At 41.8% G+C, this 27,480-nt stretch overlaps 1 protein-coding gene across 3 annotated transcripts in view; it reads right to left on the bottom strand.

Annotated features, from left to right (window-relative positions):
- The window catches only part of FBXL2 (F-box and leucine rich repeat protein 2), a 54,425-nt gene extending 32,401 nt beyond the window's left edge, over nucleotides 1-22,024 (bottom strand). Inside the window, exons 1-4 of one of the 3 annotated variants that reach the window (XM_060180497.1) lie at nucleotides 21,946-21,965; nucleotides 18,374-18,435; nucleotides 11,098-11,159; nucleotides 10,861-10,954 (exon numbers count right to left, since the gene is read on the bottom strand). In XM_060180497.1, the coding sequence (XP_060036480.1) occupies nucleotides 10,861-10,953 (93 nt within the window). In that variant the 5' untranslated portion in view covers nucleotide 10,954; nucleotides 11,098-11,159; nucleotides 18,374-18,435; nucleotides 21,946-21,965. Of the gene's footprint in view, nucleotides 1-10,860; nucleotides 10,955-11,097; nucleotides 11,160-18,373; nucleotides 18,436-21,945 lie in introns of all 3 variants that reach the window. The other 2 variants (XM_060180496.1, XM_007524037.3) reach the window with 2 other exon arrangements.
- Nucleotides 22,025-27,480: the final 5,456 nt, after the last annotated feature.

Here is a 27,480-nt window from a genome sequence, read left to right as displayed (position 1 = left end):
AAAGCTACAAAACTGTATCCAAAATTTAAAAAAAGTCCCTAGGAGGATCACTAAATCAATCTTGAGAAAAAAAATAATGAAACTGGAGGCCTCACATTTCCTGACTTCAAAATATACTACAGAGCTACTGTAATCAAAACTGCCTGGTACAGGAAGTGAAACAGACACCCAGACCAGTGGAATATAGTTGAACACCCAGAAATAACCCACACCTATGGAAAACTAATCTTTGATAAGGGAGCCTAAAATATTAAATGGAAGGAGAGTCTCTTCAACAAGTGGTGTTGGGGAAATTGGGCTGAAACATGCAAATTAATGAAATTGGACCACTATATAACACTGTGTACAAAAAGTCAAGTCCAAGTGGATCAAAGACATGGACATTAGGCCAGAAACTAATAAATACATAGAGGGAAACACTGACAAAACACTTCATGATCTATACTTCAACAAGGTCTTCAAAGATTCAAATTAGTCAGCAAAGAAAACGAACAAATAAATAAATAAATAGGACTATATCAAGGAGGAGATTCTGCACAGCAAAGGATACCATCACCTTAATAGAAAGACACCTACAGGTGGGAGAGGATCTTTACACAACATACATCAAATCAATGACTAATACAAAATATATACTAATACAAAAATACATAAAGAGCTCAGTAAGCTTAACACCAAAATACCAAATGACTGTGTTAGGAAATGGGATGAGAACATGGGCAGAAACTTCACAGGGGAAGAGATCCAGAGGACCAACAGATACATAAGAAGGTGCTCAAACTCAATGATTATCAGAGAAATGCAATTAGAGACAATAATGAGATACCATTTACATTTGTAAGAATGTCTTACATCAGAAAAGACACTAACAACCAATGTTAGAGGGGATGTTGGGGGAAAAAAGACACTTCTGCACTGCTGGTGGGAGTATTAACTGGTCCAACCATTATGGAAAACAGTTCGGAGATTTCTCACAACACTAGAAATGGATCTACCTTAAGACCCAGCGATTCCTCTCCTGGGGATTTACCCAGAGGAAACAAAAGCAGAAGAGATCTATCAGAAGAGATCTATGTATGCCTATGTTTACAGCAGCACACTTTCTAATAGCCAAGACCTGGAAGCAACCCAGAAATCCAATGATACATGAGTGGATAACAAAATTGTGGTATATATATAACATGGAATACTACTCAGCTGTTTAAAATGATGAAGGTTATCTCCTTTGCATCCTGTGGCTGGAACTTGAGGACATCATGTTGAGTGAGATAAACCAAAAAGAAGGATGAATACTGATTTATCTCACTTATAAGTGGGACTTAACAAACAGGGACAGGGAGGGAAACACAAAGTAAAACATGGAGTAGACATGGTGCATTGCACCAAAGTCCAGAATGGACTAGTTTGGGGGTCAGGCAGTGGCACATTCAGTTAAGTGCACTGGTTACCATGAGCAAGAACCCTGGTTTGAGCCCCCAACCCCCACCTGCAGGGGGAAGCTTTATGAGAGGTGAAGTAGGTCTGCAGCTGTCTTTCTCTCTCTCACTCTATCTCCCTTCTCAGTCTCTCTCTGACCTACCAAACAATAAAATAGAAAAAAAAATGGCTGCCAGGAGCCATGGATTCAGTGCTGGGACTGAGCCCCAGCAATAACCCCAGTGACAAAACAAAAACAAAAAACAAGTCTGGTTTGGGCAAAGGACCAAAAGCAGCTGTTTTGCTATGAGCCAGGAGGCTAGGAGGTTGTTGTCACATCAGTCTGATGGCGATGGATATCATGCATCTATTGAGACAAGTTCCGGACAGCTGCACCCAGTTTGCAGCGGCTTTCCTCCTCTCCGGCATTCCTCACTCCTGCTCCTGTGGCTTCCAAATGGGTACAAAAACTTCTGGTATACTCACTACCCTTATTTCCTTTTCTAAAGCAGTCTCTTAGTTCTTGAAAGGTTTCTGTATTTCCCTGAACTTTATTCCTTTCTCCTCTCCCATCTGAATTATTACTGAAATTCTAACTTCAATTTCACCTGTTCTTTCCTCTGTACTTAAGTCTACTTGATAATGTCTTCCACTTTTTTTCTTTTTTTTTTCACTGTGTTTTTCATAGCATCACTCCTTGGAGGTTTTTTTTTAAATATTTATTTATTTATTTATTCTCTTTTGTTGGCCTTGTTTTATTATTGTAGTTATTATCATTGTTGTTATTGATGTCATCATTGTTGGATAGGACAGAGAGAAATGGAGAGAGGAGGGGAAGACAGAGAGGGGAGAGAAAGATAGACACCTGCAGACCTGCTTCACAACTTGTGAAGGGACTCCCCTGCAGGTGGGGAACTGGGGGCTCAAACGGGGATCCTTAGGCCTGTCCTTGCGCTTTGCGCCACCTGCGCTTAACCTGCTGTGCTACCACCTGACACCCCCCCCTTTTTTTTTTTTTTTCCCTCCTCCAGGGTTATTGCTGGGCTCGGTGCCTGCACCATGAATCCACCGCTCCTGGAGGCCATTTTTCCCCCCCTTTTGTTACCCTTGTTGTAGCTTCGTTGTGGTTATTATTGCCCTTGTTGACGCAATTCGTTGTTGGATAGGACAGAGAGAAATGGAGAGAGGAGGGGAAGACAGAGAAGGGGAGAGAAAGACAGACACCTGCAGACCTGCTTCACCGCCTGTGAAGTGACTCCCCTGCAGGTGGGGAGCTGGGGGCTCGAACCGGGATTCTTACGCCGGTCCCTGCGCTTTGTGCCACATGCGCTTAACCCACTGCGCCACCGCCCGACCCCCAACACCCCCCTTTTTTTACAGCTGAATTTCTTTGAGGAAGAACTTCCTCTACTCTTGCATTTCTTTTCTTATTTCATCCATGTTTCTTATTTCTTCCTGTTGTGGTTTTTAACAAAGCAGTCACTTTTTTTAAAAAAAAAAAAAAAGCAGTGCTGAGGAATGAACCCAAGGTCTTCACACATGCATGAGAAGGCTGAGCAGCCTTCCTGGCTCCGATTCTTTTGTGGCTTATTTCAAGAGACTGAATGAGAGGAGACATTATTATAACACTGCTTCACCACCCATGAAGTTCCCCTGATGTCTTTCCACGTGGTGCAAGGGCTCAAGCTCACAGATTCATGTACAGACAGCATAATACGCACACTACCAAGTGAGCTATCTCCCAGCCCATTAATGATGAATCCTGTTAGTGTGTATTTGATGTATCTCATTGACATTCTTTATAGCAGTTATTATTATTATTTATTACTATTATTATCACAGCACTGGGGGAAGAACCCAGAACCTCACACATGCATGATACCACCACCAAACAGCCTCCATGGGAGGATTTGTCATTCCTTATTTTAGGGACAGATAGGGAAAGGCAGGAGAGACAGCACACCATCAATCAGTCCGTCATCCCAGAGTCCCCTTGTGTGCTATCCATGATGCTTCCATGTGCTATCAGTTCTGGAACTGAGGAGTGCACACAGGAGGCCCCACATATACTAGAGCTCACTGGCAAGGCACATGTGGGGCCTCCCTCCTGGGCCCCACAAGCTATTTTTGAATTCTTGGTCTGTTAGGTCTCCACTAGTTGTCAAGGATGATTTCTGAGGAATTTTTCTTTCTAAATTTACTTCACAAATCAAGTTTTTATTGGTATCTGTTATGTCTTTTCCAATAGAAGATGCCATGGCCCTTGATTTAACATTTTTTTTTTCCATAACTAACTCACAATGTCTATAAATACATATTATGGGTGATGACTTTATAAATAAATGATAATAAACAATTCAAATGACCACTAAATACGTAAAAATATGCCTAATGAGACCTACCTTTAAATACAAATCAAAATGACCAGAAATTTCTGATGTGAATGAAAAAAAAATTAGAAGTTTATTTTTGACAAGAAGGTAGGAGAGATGGACTCTCAAATATTGGGTTGTTGGAAAAGTCATGACTTTTTTTACATTTAAAAAAACCCAGAAAAATATGTCATGACTTTATGACAACCCAACACTCTTTTTTTTAACTTGGACTTAGTATTTATTTTTAATTTTTATGAGTTTTTTTAAATTTTAAAAAATATTTATTTTCCCTTTTGTTGCCCTTTTTACTGTTGTGGGAGTTACTGTTGGTTGTTACTGATGTCATTGTTGTTAGATAGGTCAGAGAGAAATGGAGAGAAGAGGGGATGACAGAGAGGAGGAGAGAAAGATAGACACCTGCAGACCTGCTTCAAAGCTTGTGAAGTGACTTCCCTGCAGGTGGGGAGCCCAGGGCTCAAACTGGGATCCTTAAGCCAGTCCTTGCACTTAGTGCCAAGTGCACTTAACCCGCTGCGCTACCGCCCGACTCCCTACTTAAAAATTTTTTATTAGTGATTTAATAATGATTAACAAGATTATAAGATAACGGGTAAAATTCCACACAGTATCCACCGGAGTTTCATGTCCCATCCCCTCCACTGTAAACTTGAAGAGTAAAGCCCTTATAATGTATATTCTAAACATTTCACCTATCACTATACTATTTATCTTTGGTGTGGTATTTTGCCTTATTTTACCATCCAGAGTCAAATTTATTATTATTATTATTATTATTATTATTATTATTATTATTTTGCCTCTAGGGTTATTGCTGGGGCTCGGTGCCAACACTATGAATCCACTGCTCCTGGAGGCCGTTTTTCCCATTTTGTTGCCCTTGTTGTCACCCTTGTTGCGGTTGTTATTGTTATAGCTGCTATTGTTGCTGTTGGATGGGACAGAGAAATGGAAAGAGGAGTAGAAGACAGAGAAGGGGAAAAGAAAGATAGACACCTGCAGACCTGTTTCACCACCTCTGAAGCGACTCCCCTGCAGGTGGGGAGCTGGGGGCTAGAACAGGGATCTTTAAGCCAGTCCTTGCAGTTATCATTATTTTATTTTTAAAAATTTATTTATTTTCTCTTTTGTTGCCTTTGTTGTTTTATTGTTGTAGTTATTACTGTTGTTATTGATGTCGTTGTTGGATAGGACAGAGGAACAGAGAGAGGAGGGGAAGACAGAAAGGGCGAGAGAAAGACACCTGCAGACTTGCTTCACTGCCTGTGAAAGTGACTCCCCTACAGGTGGGGAGCCAAGGGCTTGAACCGGGATTCTTACTCTGGTCCTTGCACCACGTTCGCTTAACCAGCTGCACTACCGCCTGACTCCCCTTATTATTTTCTCTCTTTCTTAATATATATTTTTTTAATTTTTAATTTTTATTTTTTTATTATTTTTTTCCTCATTTATTTATTTATTTTCCCTTTCGTTGCCCTTGTTGTTTATCGTTGTTGTTGTTATTGCTGTCATCGTTGTTGGATAGGACAGAGAGAAATGGAGAGAGGAGGGGAAGACAGAGAGGGGGAGAGAAAGATAGACACCTGCGGACCTGCTTCACCGCCTGTGAAGCGACTCCCCTGCAGGTGGGGAGCCGGGGTTCGAACCGGGATCCTTATGCCAATCGTTGTGCTTTGCGCCACCTGCGCTTAACCCGCTGAGCTACGCCCGACTCCCCTCTTAATATATTTTTTAAAATTCATTCATTCATTCATTCATTCATTCATTCATTCATTCATTCATTCATTCCCTTTTGTTGCCCTTGTTGTTTTATTCTTGTAGTTATTGTTGTCATTGATGTCACCATTGTTGGATAGGACAGAGAGAAATGGAGAGAGGAGGGGAAGATGGGGAGAGAAAGATAGACACCTGCAGACCTGCTTCACCGCCTGTGAAGTGACAACCCTGCAGGTGGGGAGCCGGGGGCTCAAACCGGGATCCTTATGCCGGTCCTTGTGCTTTGCGCCACCTGCGCTTAACCCGCTGCGCTATCACCCTCCTTATTATTTTCTAACAACTGAGTTCACAATGTTTTAACTAACAGATCTCTTATATAGCCTTTTGGGGACAGAATTCTGAGGCAGAATGTCATATCTGTGCAGCATGACTGGTGTTCCATGCCTACTCAATGTAGATTTAAAAAGTCCAAAGACCTCATCAGAGTTTTAGTATGTAAACAGAACTTTAATCTGGACTGAGGAAAAGCTGATTCTGCCATGATTTAGATTTAGATGCTAATCCTAAAATGACATGTAATAATTCACAGAAGTCATGAAGAGGGAAGCCCTTTAAGTTGCATTTAATTTCAACACATGATTCAGCCCTGTATTGTCTCATCTAATGGAAAGTAAATTAATGCACCCTCCAAAATATCCTCTTTAACAGTGAGAAAAACCTGCACAGTTCTTAAACTGTATCTGCAGTATGTATCCCCAAAAGAGCATCTTATCGGGCCCAGGTGGTAGCACACCTGGTTAAGCACACACATTAGTGTGCAAGGACCTGAGTTCGAGCCCCTGGTCCCCACCTGCAGGGGGAAAGCTTTGCAAGTGGTGAAGCAGGGCTGCAAGTGTCTCTCTTTCTCTCTCCCTCTCTATCATCCCCTTCCCTCTCGATTTCTGGCTGTCTCTATCCAATGAATAAATAAAGATAACAAAAAAAAAATTTTTTTTTAAGAGCATCTTATCTGTTAGGCTGTTGTGGAATATATATATATATAAGGCCTCAGACAGACAGGGGATGAAGATACCAGTCCCTGGAGTGCTGAAGCCAACTGGCAGCCACGAACACTCACTCCATGAACTTCCCTGCAGGTGGTGAGCCGGGGGCTCAAACCAGGATCCTTACCCTGGTCCTTGCACTTAGCACCATGTGCACTTAACCTGCTGCACTACCGCCCAGCCCCTCAGATTATATTTAATGGCTCAAAAAGGGAATATGAGCTTTCAGTGACATGATTAATAATCATGGGTCAAAAGCAGTCCAAAAAATGGTAGAAGTTTACTGTGTCTGTAAGCAAAAGATTATCATAAACTCAAAATAAAGCTGTATCGGTAAAATAAGACTGAGGTTAAGTAGGAATTCAACAAGGTTATAAACAACAATCTGCACTATGACAAAGGAGTCAACCATAATAAACAAAAAGCAACCCTACATCAGGCTGGTAATAGGAAGGCAACATTTAGCTCAACACAAACACTTAACACTGAGTGAGGACTTAGGACTTAGGTGTGGAATTCACTGATGAAGATGGTAACCTAGTTCAAATCCTTCTTCAAATTTTGTTTCGAAATGATAATGAGAAAAGGGAAGAGCTATTATTACTGAAAATGGAAAGTCTAAGAGTAAACTGTCAGACATGATTTAAAGGTCAACAAAAATTAAATTACTATAGTTGGCTAGAGTTAATTTTGAAACTCACAAATGAGGAGAGACCACAGTGGCAGTACTTTAAAATTTTAATACCCCTTACAGGCTCCAAAATAAGAACAGAAGTGGGAATGCCAATGTAGGAAGAGACATGTCTGAGCATTTGCTCTTGGACTGCAATTCTCCCTGAAAAATTATCTCTGTATGAGACTTGTAGCATGATTCAAAAGCTATTAACTAATGGTAACAACATCCAGGAGTCCTATAGTTGAGTCCAATTTGAACCTTTAAAGGAATTAAAATTTTCAGACAGAAGTTCAAAAATCATACTACTACATTCCATTCTTTTATTGTCAACTGATAAAAACCCTTTCATGGCTAAATATAGTCAAGAGCTAACCTTACCAGCAAAGGGAAAGAAACACCCTTAATTTAGCAGCCTTGAGTTAAGACAGCCATTGTCTTCACCACAAGGGTGGAGTTTAAGCACACCCCAGCACTGAGTGACTAATATGGGTCTGCCTGATGCTGGTATGATCCACAGAGTAAGAATGCCAGAGTCATATAACAGTTTGATGTCCACATCAGAAAAATGTGCAGAGCAAGAATGAAATACTACACAATTCTAGAGGCCACCCAGTTCATAGTCCATTACGGATGCCTTCTATAATTATTTAGTAAACCTGCCCATCCTAACCCGCCATATTAGTTCCGATGGTTTACTGTGCTTGATCAGGCTTTGTGAGTTTATATGATGACTATGTATTCCTTCCTTGTTAACACTTAATGTTAAAATGGTCAAGACTGCAGCCTGAGAGGTGACGCGGTGGGTAAAGCATAGGGCTCTAGGGTATGAAGAACTGTGCTCAATCCCTGGCATCTATGTGCCAGAGTGGTCCTCTGGTTCTTTTCCCCTCTCTCTGTTATAAATAAATACATCCTTTTTTTTAAAAGGTCAAAGCTAAGAAAGAATATCCTTTTTTAAAATAAGAAACATTTGGGAGTCAGGCGGTAGCGCAATGGGTTAAGCACATGTGGTACAAAGCACAAGGACTGGTGTAAGGATCCCAGTTTGAGCCCCCGGCTCCCCACCTGCAGGGGAGTCGCTTCACAAGCGGTGAAGCAGGTCTACAGGTGTCTATCTTTCTCTCCCCTTCTCTGTCTTCCCCTCCTCTCTCCATTTCTCTCTGTCCTAACAACAGTGACATCAATAATAACTACAATAATAAAACAACAAGGGCAACAAAAGGGAATAAATAAATATTTAAAAAATAAGAGACATTTGGGCTGGGGAGATAGCATAGTGATTCTGCAAAAAATAAGAGACATTTAAAAATAGTTTCCTCTTTTTAATTGGTGATTTAATACTTATTTATAAAATTATGAGATAACAGGGGCATAATTCTACACCGTTCCCACCACCAGAGTTCTGTGTCCCCATTCTCTACATTGGAAACTGCAACAGTTTTTCCAAGGTTACGGATATGGGTTGACTATTATTTCTATAACTATCTACCTATAATTATATATATTTGCCCTTTTTTCCTATATCCCTGCCTTTTCTTCCTAAGCCACACCTACACCTGTTACTACTTCCAAATTCCATCCTTAATGTATATATATTTTTAACTTTTACTTATAAAATGGAAATACAAGACCATAGGATGAGAGGGTTAAAATGCCTACCACCAGAACTCTATATCCTATCCCCCTTCCTTAATATTTTATTGATTTCTTTGAGACAGAAAACAAGAGGGAAGAGAGAGAGAGGGAGAGAGAGAGAGAGAAAAAAGAGAGAGAGAGAGAGAGATCTGCAGTACTGCTCCACTATTTATGACCTTTTCTACTATAGGTGGAGTCTAGGGATTTGAAGCCAGGTCTTTGAACACTGTAACATGTATGTTCTTATGGGGACCAGGCGGCAGCACACCTGGTTAAGCGCACACATTATGGTGCACATGGAGCCAGGTTTAAGCCCCTGGTCCCCACCTGCAGGGGGAATGCTTCACAAGTGGTGAGCAGGGCTACAGGTGTCTCTCTGTTTCTTTCCCTATCTCCTCCTCTCTCAACATCTCTCTGTCTCTGTCCAATAGTAAACAGATAAAAAAAGAAACATGGAGAGTAGATAGCATAATGGTTATGCAGACAGACTCTCACGCCTGAGGCTCTAATGTCCCAGGTTCAATCCCCTGAACCCCCATAAGCCAGAGCTGAGCAGTGTCTGGTGTTTCTGCGTCTTTCTGCATTTCTCTCAAAAATTAAAAAACAAATAAATAAAATAAAAAAAAGAAACGTGTTCTTTCAGATGCACTACCAGCTACAAGAAGATCCTTTTTAAAAAATATTAATTTATTTAAAGAATATCCTTTTATCTAAATATAGCTACTACATTTTTTCATATGATCTTTTCATGAATTAATTTTCTTTATTTACAGGGTGAGTTGAATTCATGACAAAACTATTTACCACATGATGCCAGATGGCATACTTCTCACACCCCTGAAATATGACCACCACAAAAAAAGTTAAATTCTTACTGTGTTTCTAACTCAACAACAACAACAAAAAAGTCTAACATCCTAAGGACAGCAAACGTGTGCAATCTGTGACATTTGTAGAGTGATTGTGGTGAATCCCAAAATGTAAATGAAAGTCACATTCAAACTTATTGCCCAGGTGTTGAAATGAGGTTTAGCACTGCCAGGAAATGTAGTCTTCTAGTCAGTGTCTTACATCTTACCAGAATTTTCCACCAATAGTAAATGAATGACAAGGTTAGTAAGTCTGAAGTGCCCTAGCTACCAGTATACATCACAATGCATACTGCTCTATTAAGGCTCTGAGAAGTCATGTGATAAAGTGAAGCTGTGAATCCAGTGTTTCCTATACTTATTTAGCCTAAAAGCCTATTTCATGAAACACTGCTGAGATGAGAAAGAGCTTGGAAAGTGCCATTCAAATATTAGCAAGTATACATGTAGTAAATATTAGTAAGTAATCAAAATCCCTAGGCTAAAATTAGGGACTGGAAAAAATAGCTCAGTTGGGTAATGTGTCGCTTTGTCATGTGCACAACCTGGGTTTGAGCCTAGACCCCAAGACACTGAAGGAGCTGCCACCTTGCTATGGGTTCTATCCTTTTCTCTCTTTGCTTCTCTGTCTGAAGCAGTGAAACTCCAGACAGGATCCCTCCCCCAAAATTAAAAACAAAATTAAAGGAAGATTTCTTTGATGGATGCAGAGTACAAAAGAAAACTGCAGTTTCTACCAGTTCAGTTGGTTAGCAGCTTTAGTTGACAAAGTGACAATTGCATATTCATTGTATATTGATGTAAGAAATAAAGGGCAATACTATTGCTATTGTATAATAAAAATAAATAGTACTGTAATGTTATATAACTAAAAAATCCCACAGACCTATCAGTACATATTCCCATAAAAGGTAGTTGCACTTATGCCAATGTTAAGTGCTAAGACCACCAGAAATGTACTTATTTTAAAACTGACTTGCCAGAAGACATCTAAGTGTCTATGATTTCAGTAGCTCGCAACCTTAACATAAGTCTTTCCTCAAGGTACAAAATTGAGATTATCTACTGATACCAAAGCAATGGCAGCTACTGAAGATTATTACAATACTTACCACATTACAAAAAGAATCCAGACCAATGCTATGTACATACTTAGTACATTCTGGATTAGACCAAGTAAAATTTAACAACAAGCTGAACAGCATTCTATAAAACAAAAACAAAAAGTCAGTTAGGCTAATTCTGTCTGGTTTTCTATGCTATGGACTGACAGTGAGAAAGAAGATAATCTAGGAATTTGATGACTGAAGCAAATCTGAATTCTTTATCTTGTGTTTATTTACACTTACCTTAAGAGAAGTTCTTTCGGTAACTTTTTGTTAATAAGGCCTTCATCATTATTTGAGAAAACCTGAAGGAACAAAAAAGGAAACTGTTAATGTATTCTTCAATCAATTAAAAAAATGAATGTTACATGATTTTTAGGTCAGAATAATTGCAATTACTCTCCTACAAATATGATAATACTGGTTTCATGAAGCTACCACACTGCAGTGCAGATGGGTATGGAAAGAGCTTACATTCGATCGCCATTTCATAAAAATGGCAGCACATAGGTGTTTGTGTGCTACTCTGTAATGGTTTCAGTCAAGGCTCTCAACAATGAAACAAACAAAAAAGGCAACCTGGCTAGAAAGGAAGATGTGGGGACCTGGAATTGGTGCACCTCGTAGCCTGCACATAGGCCCCCATAGGGGAACACCTGCAGAGGGAGGATTCACAAGTGGTAGGAATAGTGCTATGGTGTCTCTCTTCCCCTCTTTCTAGAAGAAACAACGAATGAAAGAAAGAAAAGAAGGAGAAAAAAAAAAAAAAAGACTGACCACAGGAAGCAGTGGAGTTATATATGTACTGAGCCCAGTGATAATCCTGGTGACAAGAAAAAACGAAAAGAAAAACAAAACAAAACACCAAGAAAGGAAGAGTTAAAGCCACTTCTATTTATGAATAAGTTATCTTATATATAAAACATTCTAAAAACTCTTTTAGGACTAAACTCTTTTTTAAAGATTTTTTATTTATTAATGAGAAAGATAGGAGGAGAGAGAAAGAACCAGACATCACTCTGGCACATGTGCTGCCAGGGATCGAACTCACGACCTCATGCTTGAGAGTCCAATGCTTTACCACTGTGCCACCTCCTGGACCACAGGACTAAACTCTTATTAAACTTTTCTCAGCAAGGTTGATTTTTATTACATATATACAACATATTTACATAAAACAGACTGTGTTTCCGTACATTGGCAGTTAACCTGAAAATGAAACTAAGAAACTCATTTACAGCAGCATCAAAAAAGAATAAGATACTTAGGAATAAATTTAACTAAGGAGTGCAAGACTTAGGTATTGAAGACATGTATATAACTCTGTTGAGAGAAATTAAGTTAAACCAACAGGGGGCTATCCTGTGTCCATGAGCTGGAAGATTTAACAGAACCCAGTCAGCAACATTTCCAGACAATCCACAGACTTCATGGAATCTCAATTGTATTGTTATGTGAAAAACTGGAAGGTGTTATGTATGCACAAACTATTGTATTTACTGTCAAGTGCAAAACATTAATCCCCCAATAAAAAGATTTAAAGAAAGGTAAGTAATCACACACACACACACACACACACAACTCATTTAGCCATTAAAAGCTTGGTTGAGCTCTCTTTGCCTATCAATAGCAGATTCTTCCTCCAGCAGGGTCAGAGTATCTATGTGTCTTATTGTCTGGGATGAAGTTACTACTTTCGGGATTTTAATTCATTTAGATTTCTTTGAGTCCATGACTCTTGGTTGATTTGTTTTAAAGAACTATGACCTTCAAGTTTCTCCATTCTTTTCTCTCTTATTAAAATATTTTATTTATCGAATAGAGAAATCAAGGGGTGGGGGAGATAGGTAGGTAGGTCGGTCGGTCGGTCGGTCGGTCGGTCGATAGATAGGTAGGTAGATAAGTAGGTAGGTAGGTAGGTAGGTAGGTAGGTAGATAGATAGATAGGTAGATAGGTAGGTAGGTAGATAGGTAGGTAGGTAGGTAGGTAGATAGATAGATAGGTAGGTAGGTAGGTAGGTAGATAGGTAGGTAGGTAGATAGATAGGTAGATAGATAGATAGGTAGGTAAATAGGTAGATAGGTAGGTAGGTAGGTAGATAGATAGGTAGGTAGGTAGGTAGGTAGGTAGATAGGTAGGTAGGTAGATAGGTAGATAGATAGATAGGTAGGTAAATAGATAGGTAGATAGGTAGGTAGGTAGGTAGATAGATAGGTAGGTAGGTAGGTAGGTAGGTAGGTAGATAGAAAGACAGACAGACAGACAGACAGACAGACAGATAGACAGACAGATAGATAGGTAGGTAGGTAGGTAGGGACACTAGCAACACTGCGTCACTGACTGTGAAGCTCCTCTCCCTTGCAGATGGGGACTGGGGGCTTGAAGCCAGTTCCTTGAGAATTGTAACATGTACACACTACTGGGTGTGCCACCCCGTTCCCCTTTTCTTTTTCTTTAATTTTTTTATATTTATTTATTTTTCCTTTTGTTGCCCTTGTTTTTTATTGTTGTTGTAGCTGTTATTTTGTTGTTATTGATGTCATCATTGTTAGTTAGGATAGAGAGAAATAGACAGAAGAGGGGAAGACAGAGAGGGGGAGAGAGTGACACCTGCAGACCTGCTTCACCGCCTGTGAAGTGACTCACCTGTAAGTGGGGAGCTGGGGGCTCGAACCAGTCCTTGTGCTTCACGCCACATGCACTTAACCCACTGTGCTACCGCCCGACTCTTCCCCTTTCTCTTTTTTAAGTGATTAGTTTATGAGAAAGAGACCCAAAACCAGAGCACCACTCCACCATATACTATACCAAGAACAGAGATCCCAGGTTCAATCCTTGGTATCATCATATGCCAGAGCTGAGGAATCCTTTAGTCCTCTCACAAATATAAATCTTTCAAAGGACCCAAAGACTCACATGTGCACAATATACACTCTCCTCACTGAATCACCTCCTCATTTACCCCAGCTTTTCTGTTAGGATATAAACAACAATAGTCAACTTTCACCATCCTAACAACAACAAATAGAAGCTTTTTTCTTATAATTATATGACTATAGCTTATTAACAATTAAGATTTTATTAAATGTTGGTTTATAATATCATGATAGTTGAAGTCTTTTTAAAAATATTATTTATTTACTATTGGATAGACAGAGGAAAACTGAGAGGAAAGGGGGAGATATAGAGGGAGAGATACAGACACCTGCAGCCCAACTTCATCACTTGTGAAGCTTTCCCCCTGCAGGTGGGCTTTAACCTGGATCCTTGAGCACTGTAATGTGTGTGCTTAATCAGGTGTGCCACTACCTGGCCCCTAGTTGAAGTCTTTATTAATCTAATAGAGTAAAAACAGACTTCAAGTAGATCAATGTCCTGTATATGGTTAAATTAAAAAAACTTCAATTTGAATTCATCTCCTGGGGTTAGGGAGATTGAAAGAGTAATTATACCATACTTGCATGCCAGAGGCCTGAAAATTTCCACATTCAATCCCTGGTAACACCATATGCCAGAAGTGAGCAGAGCTCTGGTCTAATAAATAATTAACTAATCTCCTAGTTCCATGTTTACAGCTCTTTATACTGCACAAAAGGTAGCAAAGGTTATTTGACTCCGGCAAGTCACTTAATTCATAATACTTCCAGTTTTTAAAATGAAAGGACTGTACTAGAGAAACTCAAAAGTGTCTTTCAAATATGATATTCTAAGATTCAGTGAAGTCTGTGTTTTTTGGGTTTTTTTGTTTGTTTGTTTTCTTTTGTTTGTGCCTCCAGGGTTATTGCCAGGCATCAGTGCCTGCACCACGAACCCACTGCTCCTGGAGGGCATTTTTTCCCTTTTGTTACCCTGGTTGTTTTATCATTGTTGTGGTTATTATTATTATAGTTATTGATGTCGTTGTTGTTGGACAGGACAGAGAGAAATGGAGAGAAGAAGAGAAGACAGAGAAGGGGAGAGAAAGATAGACACCTGCAGACCTGCTTCACCGCCTGTGAAGCGACTCCCCTACAGGCGGGAGCCCGGGCTCAAACCGGGATCCTCACGCCGGTCCTTGGCGCTTCGTGCCACCTCCGCTTAACCCACTGCGCCACCACCCAACCCCCCGAAGTCTGTGTTTTTAAAATGCATACTATTATACTGTTTCTAAAGCATAAATGGGTCTTTAGACATCTTTAGATTTTTAAAATATATTTATTTATTTTCCCTTTTGTTGCCCTTGTTGTTTTTTATTGTTGTTGGATAGGACAGAGAGAAATGGAGAGAGGAGGGTAGACAGAGAGGGGGAGAGAAAGACAGACACCTGCAGACCTGCCTCACCGCCTGTGAAGCGACTCCCCTGCAGGTGGGGATCGAACCGGGATCCTTAGGCTGGTCCTTGCGGCATGTTCACTTTCTCGCCACGTTTGCTTAACTCACTGCGCTACCACCCGACTCCCGACATCTTTAGATTTTAAATGTCTAAATTTATCAGGTCCAAACCAACTCCTGCTTTCTTCATTCCTACCTGAACTTATTTCGCCAGTTCTCAACTAAATAATAATAAAAAATATATATCCTCCTCCTCCTTGCTCAGGCTCAAACACTGAAACTATCCTGACTTTTTTCGCTTTTAGATTCAACACCAATTTATCAGTTAATCCTAGGGATTACTGCAACAATGTCCTATCTGGTCGCCTGTTTCTGTCTTATTTATTATTGTTGTTGTTATCATCATCATTATTATTATTGCCTCCAGGGTTATTGCCGGGGCTCGGTGCCTGCACCACAAATCCACTGCTCCTGGAGACCATTTTCTTCCCCCTTTTGTTGCCCTTTTTAAAAATCATTGTTGTGGTCATTATTATTGTTGTTGTCGTTGTATAGGACAGAGAGAAATGGAGAGAGGAGGGGAAGACAGAGAGGGGGAGAGAAAGATAGACACCTGCAGACCTGCTTCATTGCCTGTGAAGCGACTCTCCTGTAGGTGGGGAGCCAGGAGCTCGAACAGGGATCCTTAGGCAGGTCCTTGCGCTTTGTGCCACCTGCGCTTAACCCGCTGCGCTAACGCCCAACTCCCCTCATTATTATTTTTTATTGCCACCAGGATTACTTCTGGGGCTCCGTGCCTACACAACAAACCCACTGCTCACTGTGGCCCCCTTTTTTCCCTTTTATTTGTTAGCAAAGATATTGAGAAGGGAATGTGAGATAGGAAGGAAGAGAAAATGAGAGCCACCTGCAACACTGCTTCATCACTCGTGAAGCTTTCTCCCTGGAGGAGAGGACCAGGGGCTTGAACCTGGACCCTTGTGCACGGTCATGTGTGCGCCACCACCTGCCCCCTTGTTACTGTCTCTCTCTCTCTCATAGCCCACATGCATGCTTCACCTGGTATGGAATAATGATCCTTTTGTGAAAGGGCACTCATTACGTCATTTCTCTTTGTAAACTCTTCTAGTCCTTTCGAAGAAGAAGAAGGAGAAGGAGAAGGAGGAGGAGGAGGAGGAGGAGGAGGAGGAGGAGAAGGAGGAGAAAAAGAAGAGAGAAGAGAAAAGGCAAGGGCTTTAGAGTGGTTTGGTTTCCACAGTGATGGTGGCCTCATCCCATCCAGTTAGTTTTCCTTGCTGCTCCTCCAACACATGTTCTTGACATGCCACCTTTGCACTTGGCTTTTCTCCTGAAAGGGTCTTTCTCCAGGCCTTCCTGTAACATACCCTCTGCTTACTGTCACTTATCAGAGAGGCTTTTTCACTTTCTACTTTAAAAGCAATTTTTTGGGGGGGTGTTGGGCGGTGGCGCAGTGGGTTAAGCGCACGTGGCGCAAAGTGCCAGGACCGGTGTGAGGATCCCGGTTCCAGCCCCCGGCTCCCCACCTGCAGGGGAGTCGCTTCACAGGCGGTGAAGCAGGTCTGCAGGTGTCTGTCTTTCTCTCCCCCTCTCTGTCTTCCCCTCCTCTCTCCATTTCTCTCTGTCCTATCCAACAACAATGGCATCAATAACAATGATAATAATAACCACAAGAATGGTAGAACAACCAGGGTAAAAAAAAGGTAAAAAAAATGGCCTATAGGAGCAGTGGATTCGTGGTGCAGGCACCGAGTCCTGGCAATAACCCTGGAGGCAAAAAAAAAAAACAAAAAAAACAATTTTTCTCTCATCTACTCTCCTGCTCTGTCCCCAAACTTACTTTCTCTTCTACTCAGCTCTCTATTTCCCTAAAACACTCTTTATCACCTTATCTGTCTTCCTGCCACTGGTAGATAAGCCCCACAGAGGCAGAGAGACTTGCCTGTCTCACTCACCTGTAGGTACCCACTGCCCATCAGTGACTGGCATATAAAAACAGACACTAAATATGGAAAAACCATCAGGCAGAAAGTTTAAGACCCAGATACATGTGCAGCACTGAAAACTAAGAAGGGTAGGTTTGAGCCTTGATTCTGATTCCAGAAAAACCTTTCTCAAAGACTTTCCCCAACTGCTTCCCTCGTAAGCTCCATCCCTCCCATAGCCATACCACTGTTGGAAATGACAGTGACTGGCACACTACAGAGGGAGGTGTGCGGGGAACTGAGGCAGGGAAGGTAGAGGTGACAATGTAGCCCAATCATGCTGTCCACTTCTCAACTTGCACTGGCAGAAAGAATTAAAAAAAAAAAAAAAAAAACTACAGGCCTGTTAGGATGTCATCAGGTATCTCAACAATGTGTGATAAAATTAAAAAAAAAAAAAGTCCTACTGGCTCAGTTGCTTACTGAGATTTGTAATTTTTGTATAGTGCAATCATGCTAATCACAGAGCACAGTCTAGTTTGAAAAGAAGTTATGGTATAATGGTTAAGATGAATTTTTTTTCCCAGCCTCCTGGGTTATCGCCTAGGGTCGGTGCTAGCAGTACAAATCCATTGCTCCTGGTGGCCATTTTTGCCATTTTATTGGATAGGACAGAGAGAAATTGAGAGTGGAAGGAAGATAGAGAGGAGAGAAAGACAGACACCTGCAGACCTGCCTCACAAGTGTGTGAAACAACCCCCTGCAGGTGGGGAGCCAGGGGCTCAAACTGGGACCTAAATCGGGATCCTTTTGCCAGTCGATGCACTTTGTATCATGTATGCTTAACCCACTGCTCAGCCCCTAGATGAAAAGTTTTTAAAGATATTGGATGATTTTAAATTCTGCCTTTGCCACTTACCAATTATGTGATCTTCGACAAAATGGCGAATCAAACTGGGCCTATTAAGTAGGTATAATGATGTCAATCTCATGAGGGGGTTGGAAGGATTCAATGAAACATGTGTAAGGTGATTAGTACCAAACCAGGCAGTAGAAAGGCTTTATTATGAAAAGTGTCCAGTTACTAAAAACTGGGCTCTACCCACAGCCAGTACAGATACGAGACCAGTATTATCAAGAGTAGGAAATGAACACAGAGAAACCTCTTATCATGACATATTAACACTGATCGTTATATAAAATACTCATTACATAAGTTCTCTTAACTAAACCATGCTATCAGAGACCAAAAGTGTGTGTAAACCTTGAGTATAGTTTATTGTCAAGTTGCTCCTTCCTTATGCAACTCAACACCTCCAAGAAGTCCTGAGCACAAAAGGGAAGAACCAAAATAGGGGAAAAGTTTAAGTGAATGAATTAAAATGGGAAAATGTCATTTTATATATATATATATATATATAATATATATATTGACATATATATATATTGACATAATATATATATATATATATCTGCCTTACAAGCTAACATATTGAGCAATAATCAAAACTTGCTAGTAGGTATCCCAATATATATTCTGATTCATTTGAACTAGATATTAAACAATTATTTGATTCTGTTTTTGAGAAACTTTGAATCTAAAATAAAATATATGGAAAATTACTACTAAGAAATATCACAGAAAAATAACATATTTTTAAAGTTTAACCCTCCAAATCTAAATGCATTTACATAACACACTGGTCTATTTTGCAAACAATACATTTCAATTCTTGAAAACAAACTGACAGATCTTTGCAATATCACTGTGAGCATGAGCACTAATCCAATAATCTGTCTCCATTAACTCCTCATTCCATTTCATCTTTGTAAGGCGATGGGGAAGACAGAGGTTAAGTTCCTACACTGTTTCATAGACTCTATACCAGTGACAGGAACAAAAGCATTCATATGTGTTCAGTAACATTAAAATCCAATTACGAAAACTGATGTCCTACCATATGAATGTCAATTAAATTGAGGACTCACATGATACACTAACCATTACAGTATTATCCAATTTACCTAAGCAAGTTCTGAGATGGGCTCTAAATGAGGAAATGGCATTTTCCTCACAGAGTTGTTGAAGGCCAGGCAGTGGCACATCTGATAGAGTACGTACATTACCATTTGCAAGGACCTGGGTTCAAGCCCCCAGACCCCACCTTCCATGGGTGAGGTGGAGCTTTGTAAGTGGTGAGACAGTGCTGCAGGTCTCACTCTCACTCCCTTTTTCTCTCTCTTCCTCCCTAATTTCTGTCTCTGTCAATTAAAGAAAAATCATGTAAACATTTTAAAAAGAACCCAGGGCTGTTCAGATGGCTAAAGTGCTTATAAAAATGTGCCACATACAAAATGTACACGATAAATCTTATTGCTGCAGACAACAGGAACCAGCAGAAATGTTCACTGAGAAATAACGAAGCAGGGACCAGGTGATGGCGCACCTGTAAGCACACACACTATAGTGTGCAAAGACCCAGGTTCAAGTCCCTGGTCCCCACCTGTAGGGGGAAAGTTTCACAAGTGGTGAAACAGGGCCGCCGGTGTCTCTTTCCCTTGCTATTACCCCCAGCCCTCTCAATTTCTGCCTCTATCCAATAGTAAGTAAATAAAATAAAAAAGAACTAAGCAGAGTTCCAAAATTTGTGTAATATTGCTCCACTGCCATAGCAGTTTAGAGTCAAGTGTACTGTTGTACTGGGTTGTTGGAAAAGCTGTGACGTATTTTTCTATTCAAAAATGTGTCATGACTTTTCCGAAACCCAATAATTCACTTTCATAATTCAACGTTGTTATTATTCAAGATTCAAGTGTGATAATGAATGATGTTATGTTGTAAACACGTGACTTCAGTGTGGGGGTAGATAGCATAATGGTTATACAAAGAGACTCTCATGCCAGAGGCTCCAAAGTCCCAGGGTCCATCCCTTTGCACCACCATAGACCAGAGCTGAGCAGTGCTCTGGTAAAAATAAATAAGTATAGTAATCAATAAATAAATACGTGACTTCCGTTTGGAGCATCACACAGGCAGACTCTTCATCCCCCCCTCCTGTACCAGGCATGCTCCACTTGGCCTTGCAGCCCAGACATCAGTCTATCACTCAATGAACCATCATCCATAAATTTACTGCTTAACTCTGATAACATGGAAGGCAAACTACTTCTAACTGAGGCAAAGTAAGCATTAGTCCAAATGTATAATAAAACACTTCTGCTTTAGGACAACTAAAATTAAAAGTAGAAATAGGAAATCAGCTGTAGGTTGTCAGGATTGTGGGGGAGGGTGAAAAAAAATAGAAATCGACAATAGACATGGTCAGAGAGCTGTGAAAGCTGAATTCCTGAATATGCTTCCTTTCTCTCTCTTTCTTTTTTTCTTGACAGAAGTTAAACTCTTAATGTTTGTAACTTTCATTTATTGGTGAAACTCTTGTCAACACTATTAATTTGTCACTTCAAAATGTTCCAGATTTTAAAAATAAACATACAAAAAATAAAAATGAGAATGCTTTTTGTGTGTGTTCTTTTTCTGTGATCCAGAAGCCCAAAACCTGGCAGATGTTTTCTAGAGTTAATGACAAATACAGACCATCCGCCTTCTCCTCCTACCAAGCCTCTCTCCAGAGCAAAAAAAAAAAAAAAAGACAAAGCCAGCCAGGAGTTCAAATCTTCAGGGATCCAGAAGGCCAAGTGGTCTTTCCAGCTTATCAGCATTCCCACTAATTCCTGCAATTATTGATGGTTACAAAAAAAACAAACAAAACCCCACAGCTTTCTTAAAACCAGGCATTTCTCTATGATTCAACCCCACCGTCTCTCAAAATATTTTATATCCAAGTGTAACCCGCCCCCCTCAAGTAGAGTCCAGCTCCTCTGTTCTTTTTTTCTTTTTCTTAACTAGAGCACCGCTCCGCTCTTGATAACACGCCTGGGACTGAACCTGGGACCTCAGAGCCTCAGGTGTCAATTCTGCACAACCATTAACACTGTCTCCCCGCCTTGTGTTCTCTTGCATCCATTGGAGACCTCAGAAGTCACACCTTCGACCGGCAATTTCCTGAAACCTGCCTATTCAAGTCAACCCCTCAGCAGAGTCTTCAAGTCAGGTTTCAAAAGCTAGCCTAGAGTGCCAGGTGGAGCTGCACCCAGCCTCTCACGAATAAAGTCGTGATGATTTAAGCCACTTGCACTGGACTGTGAAACCCCTTAGTGAAGGTGCTGCACTCAGGAAGAAGAAGAAGAAAAAATCCAGCCTGATGTCCCCATTAAAAAAACCAAAAAACACAAATTGAAACCATAAATTAAAACGTCCACGTACTAAACAAAACTCGGTCAGAATGATGAATTTGGAAGAATCGTTTATTATGTATTCTTTTTATATAATTGCACAGAAACGAGACAGGAAGCACACGGTCCGGCAGGCAGAGCTAACGTGCATACTGGTGATATTTTTATTTTTTAAACCACGCCCTCTCTAGGTGGCTTCCCAGGCGCTCCGGAGCCAAAGGGCGTCACGCCGTCCGGCGGCCCCCGGGAAAGGGGGTTCCGCAGCGCCCCGACCTTCAGCTCGCAGAAAGCCGCCGCGCCACCGTGGCCCCCGGGCAGATGGGCGTCCCGAGTCCCCCAGGGCCCCCTCCCCTGGGCCCGCCCAGCCCTGCCCTGCCATGCCCTGCCCTGCCCTGCCCTGCCTGGCCCCGCGACCCCGCAGGCCGCGGCCCGGCCTCTCCGACACCCGGGCACCACCCGCCGAACCCAGCGGGCGGCCGAGGGGGGCCGCACACCCGGCGGGAATAGGTGGAGCGTCCCGGCGGGCACGGGCCCCAGACTCACCATGGCCGGAGAGCGGCGAACGCGCCCACAGCCCGGAGTCACAAGGCGCTGGCAACGCCCGTTGTCCTGGTGACGCCAGCTGGGCGCCCCGCCCCTTCCCCAAGGTGGGCTCCGAGGAGGCCATTGGCGGTCAGTGAGCACGTGACGCTCGGGGGCGGTGCCCTTTGGTCATCTCCCTCCGCCCCCACCTCGGGTCTTGGGGGGCGGCCTCCTTTGCTTTACGTGTCTGGTCCCTGTGTATGTTCCTCACCTTGGCTTCCTTCACTTGACATAGGCCAGCTGGCCGTGATCTCTGTGACTTTTCCTTACTTAAGGAACCGGTCACACAGGTAAATAGATGATGACTGAAGACAATCTAAAGTAATGTCATCACTAGCTAAAAAGAATAAAACCACACTAATTTCTAGCACTTGAGGTAACCACTCCTTATATTCTAATCTGTCTGCTTCCAAGTCTCTAATAAAATAGATATCATAGTCTTTGAAAATGGAAGCGAACCATACAAACGTATAATAATCTACTTCTTTTTTCCAATTTATCCATGCATGACAACACATGAAATAGCATTTGTGTGTGTATATTCTACTGTATTAGGTCAACCAGAACCTGTTGGAATTTTACTACTACTAGTAGTAGCACACCACTCAGTTCAGGCCATCGGTGATGCTAGATGAAACCTGGGACCTCTTGCATCCAAGACCTCTACTCTACTGTTGTGCCACCGTCCCCAGTTGAATGTTTGAAACATTGACAAAAACCATAGGATAAGAGGGGTACAATTCCACACAGTTCCAACACCAGAACCCCGTATCCCATCCCCTCCCCTGATAGCTTTCCTATTCCTTATCCCTCTGGGAGCATGGACCCAGGGTCATTGTGGGATGCAGAAGGTGGAAGGTCTGGCTTCTATAATTGCTTCCCTGCTGAACATGGCCGTTGACTGGTCGAGCCATACTCCCAGCCTGTCTCTCTCCCTAGTGGGGCAGGGATCTGGGGAAGCGGAGCTCCAGGACACATTGGTGGGGTTGTCTCAGTTGAATCTTTTTAACATGGTTGAAAAGGGCATTAGATAGCTTCCAATCCAAACCATTTACTTTGTGAAGAAGAGGCAGATTCAACAGTCAATATAACAACTTCTCTTGAATGTCTAATAGATATTTCAAATTTAAAATGCCCAAATAAAACTTTTGATACAATTTTCTTTTTTTTTTTAATTTTTTTACCAGAGCACTGATCAGCTGTGGTTTATGGTGGTGCAGGGGATTGAACCTGGGACTTCGCTTCGAAGCATCAGGCATGACAGTCTATTTACATAAACATTATGCTATCTACCCCTGTCCGATAAAATTTTCTTACTACTCTCTCTCTCTTTTTTGCCTCCAGAGTTATCACTGGGGCTCAATGCCTGCACTATGAATCCACTGCTCCTGGAGGCCATTTTTCCCTTTTGTTGCCCTTGTTGTTTATTGTTGTTGTTGTTACTATTATTATTGTCATTGTTGCTGGATAGGACAGAGAGAAATGGAGAGGGAAGGGGAAGACAAAGATGGGGAGAGAAAGATAGACACCTGCAGACCTGCTTTACCGCTTGTGAAGCGACTCCCCTGCAAATGGGGAGCTGGGGGGTGGAACCAGAATCCTTATGCCAGTCCTGAGTTTTGCACCATGTGTGCTTAATCCGCTGTGCTACAGCCTGACCCCCTCTTTTCTTTTAATTCTTTTTTTTTACAGTAGTATCTAGGACTGAACCTGAGACCCCAGTGCCTCAAACATGTAAGTCTTTTGCATAACTGTTATGCTATCTATCTACCTGGTCCCCTTCATTTATTTTCCTTTTTTATTACATTTTTATTTATTGTATAGAGACAGAGAGAAATTGAGAGAGGCAGAGAAGGTAAAGAGGAAGAGAGACAGAGAGACACCTGCATCCCTGTTTCACCACTTGTGAAGCTTTCCCTCTGCAGGTGGGGATCAGGGGCTTGAACCTGGATCCTTGCACACTGTAGTGTGTGTGCTTAACCAGGTGCACCACTGCCTCCCCGCCACCTCCTGCTTCGTTGATTTTCCTACTCACTCATTCCATCTCTGAATGGTGGGTCATTAGGCCTCAAGGGCAAGGTCAGAGTCAACCCTGGACAGGATGTCCTTACATCATCAATCCATAAACACACACACACACACACACACACAGACCACTTAAGCCAATGAACCTAGAATGCACATTGATTGAAAGTGGGAGGAAACCAGAATTCCCAAGGAAAACCCACACAGACACAAAAATGACATGCAAACTCCACACAGATGGCGGCCCTGGCTAGAAACTGACTTTTTTTTTTTTTGAGATCAATGTTACAATGGAATTTTTTTTTTTCCTCTAGGGTTATTGCTGCACTACAAATCCACGGCTCTTGGATGTCATTTTTCCCATTTTGTTGCCCATGTTGTTGCGCTTGTTGTTGCCATTGTTGTTGGGTAGGATAGAGAGATATTGAGAGAGGAGGGGAAGACAGAAAGACACCTGTAGACCTGCCTCACTGCTTGTGAAGTGATCCTCCTGCAGGTGGGGACCCAGGGGCTCAAACTGGGGTCCTTGCATCAGTTCTTGCACTTCGTGCCATGTGTGCTTAACCCACTGCTACTGCCTGGCCCCTACAATGGAATATTCAATAAAATGAAATTGAGAAACTGCTAGACAGTTTTTTTTAAAGTGAACACCTATATAAACCCCCCAGTTTAAGCAAAAGAAATTGCTAGAAAACTCTATAAAATCTCAAGTGTTCTTTCCCAATTTTAATTCCTTATTTTTCCAAGTGAACACTATCCTGATATTTATGGAAATTGCTTTTGTACTTTTTAATATAATGCTCATTTTCATTGCCATAAAACATGCCATTAAGTGTATATACAAGACAATATCCGTCCCACTCTTGACAAGTTTTTGGGCTGTTTGAATCATATCCTGTTCACAATTTTCATAAACACAGCAGCTACAAGCATTTTTTCTTATACACATGAGCATTCATTACTTTAGGTAGGGGTTTCTCAGCCTTGGTAATGTTGACATTTTGGGCCCAAATAATTCTTTGTTACAGGTGTGTGAACAGGGCAAGGGTTGGTGGTATCTGTAAAATACAAATTTAGTAGCATCGATGGCTTTTACCCACTAGGTGCCAGTGTCACTCCCTTGCTGTGAAACCAAAACTGTCTCCAAGCTTTCCCAAATGCTACTGGAGTGGTAGTCTTATTCTAGTTGAGAATCACTGCTCCATGGTGACTAAAAAGTAGAATTACTGGCTGGCCTACAGATATGTAAGCTTGCCACCAGCACCAAACTGTTTCCTAAAGTACTTGCAACAGATGTGGCATCTTGGAATTGGCAGAGTGGGAGCTTCAGGAATTGATCTGGTGGGGGAACAGCATATTAGTTATGCAAAAGACTTCTGTGCCTGAGGCTCCAAAGTCCCAGGTTCAATCCCCCCACACCACTATAAGCCAGAACTATAGGGCCTCATATGTCTGCGTAATTTTCACTGCTCTTGGGTCTTCGATAAATTTTTCAAATTTCAGATGGACAGAGAGGGGGGGGTGGATGCTGGGTCCACCAGGAGAGCATCCACATTGCCCTGTGTGAGGACCTGGTTTCAAAGCCCTGGACCTCACCTACAAGGGGAAAGCTTCACAAGTGGTGAAGTAGTGCTGTAGATGTTTCTCCTTCTTTCTTTCCCTCTCCCCCTTCATCTCTGTCTCTCACTTTCTGTGGAAAAAAAAAAGGGGCACCAGGAACAGTAGAGTCATGCAGGCACTGAGTATACTAGCGGCTAAAAGAGAAAACTAAGACAGAATGAGGTAATGGACCTTGGGCATTCCCGTGTGGCATCTAGCAGGGGAGCCATCTTCTGATCCTGAAATTTCAGTTCCTGCAAGCAATAACTGAGAGTTATTATCTTCACCTAACTTAATTTAATCAACTTCAGATCACTTTGTTCTCTAGAGTGACTTCAGGATCCTGCCGGGGTCCCCCCTTTAAGGGGGACTTTAGCTTTACTACTTACCCAAGAGAACATGTAGGTCTTCCCGATGCTACACATGAATCTCAGTCAGTAGTCAACTCAGTACTGACACTAGCTGGACAGAAACAGGAACAAACCACAGCAGCCATAGAGAATTGAATTGTGCTAAAAGGATTAATCCTATGGTAGAATTATGAAAAACCAGTGGTGGATGATAATGAACCCTAGTGGAGTCAGCATATATGGAAAAACATTTAGGTCTGCCTACAGCATTATGAAGCCATGGCCCAGCTTATTAGGAGCTGACATCTCACGGTAAATGGGAATGGATGCCTTAATTCAAGTATAAACCTCAGCTACTGATCTTTCCGTAGATACCACAGACTAGAAATAGTAGCCACTATGGTGCTCCAATGAGATGGTGCATTGCTAGAGATGTCAGATTGCCCTTTAAATATAGTGCTTTGATTAATTCAGTGGTCAATAGCCCTGTTTCATGGTGTGTGTGTGTGTGTGTGTGTGTGTGTGTGTGTGTGTGAGAGAGAGAGAGAGAGAGAGAGAAAGAAAGATAAAGAGCGAGAGAGAAGTAGAGAGAAGGAGAGAGACTTGTAGTACTGCTTCATGTTCATAAAGTTTTCCCCCCGCACTTGGGGACCAGGAACTTGAACTCAGGTCCTCACACATGGTGATGTGGATACTCTACTGGGTGAGCTACCATCCGGCCCCCTTATTTGTGTTCTAAGCACCATCTGAGGCAACTGTCAAATAAGTCTGGGATATCTACCCACATCTACAATGGGTGGGGGCTTGACAAGTTGGTTATCTTTTACCGTCCCTTTTTGAGAAGTTTCTACAGATACCTTAGTTTGCATGGGCAACACATCTGGTAACCCAATAAGTCCCCTGTAGCCATGCAAACCAATAGGTGCCATTAGTGGATACAGAAGCTGAGTATCCTGTACTCATCAAATAGGGATCAGGAGTCACATTTCAAATTCCATGAAGTGTAGTGCTGGGCAAAAGAAGAAAAGAACCCAGAACATCAAGTGAGGTTTTATCTTCTCTACAATCCTGTAAGGAGTCTTGTTGCTAGAAAAGGAAAATGAAATAGAAAAGCAAAACATTAAACTGTTAGCAGGTAAAACCACTCTGTCCAGGTAGACTGAAGTACCATTCTGGGACTCAATACACCTGAACGGTCAACTAGGATCTGTTGCCCCATCTGCCAGACTGAGAAGTGCTCCCAAAGCAATAACATAAAGATAGAAAATAGTCATTGACTTGGCTTTCACTGTGGATCACTGTGCTATGCTGCCCAAAATACGAAGCTTCATCAGGTCCAGGGAAGAAGTCTTCTAGTGCAGTTCGCAATGGGGCATCCCACCGTATGAATTCTTCACTTCCCAATTGTAGGGTGAATAGTCCTCAGTAGGATCCTATTATTCTGTTGTAAGTTTGACCCATTGAAACAGGCTATACCTGGAATGGAATGTGCACCACTGAATGACCACTGGAAGGGGAGAAG

This window comes from Erinaceus europaeus, chromosome 21 (genome assembly GCF_950295315.1).
Source record: "Erinaceus europaeus chromosome 21, mEriEur2.1, whole genome shotgun sequence".
NCBI classification, from domain to species: domain Eukaryota; kingdom Metazoa; phylum Chordata; class Mammalia; order Eulipotyphla; family Erinaceidae; genus Erinaceus; species Erinaceus europaeus.
Note: the sequence above shows the minus strand (reverse complement) of the source record. Positions and strands in the feature narration are given on the sequence as shown.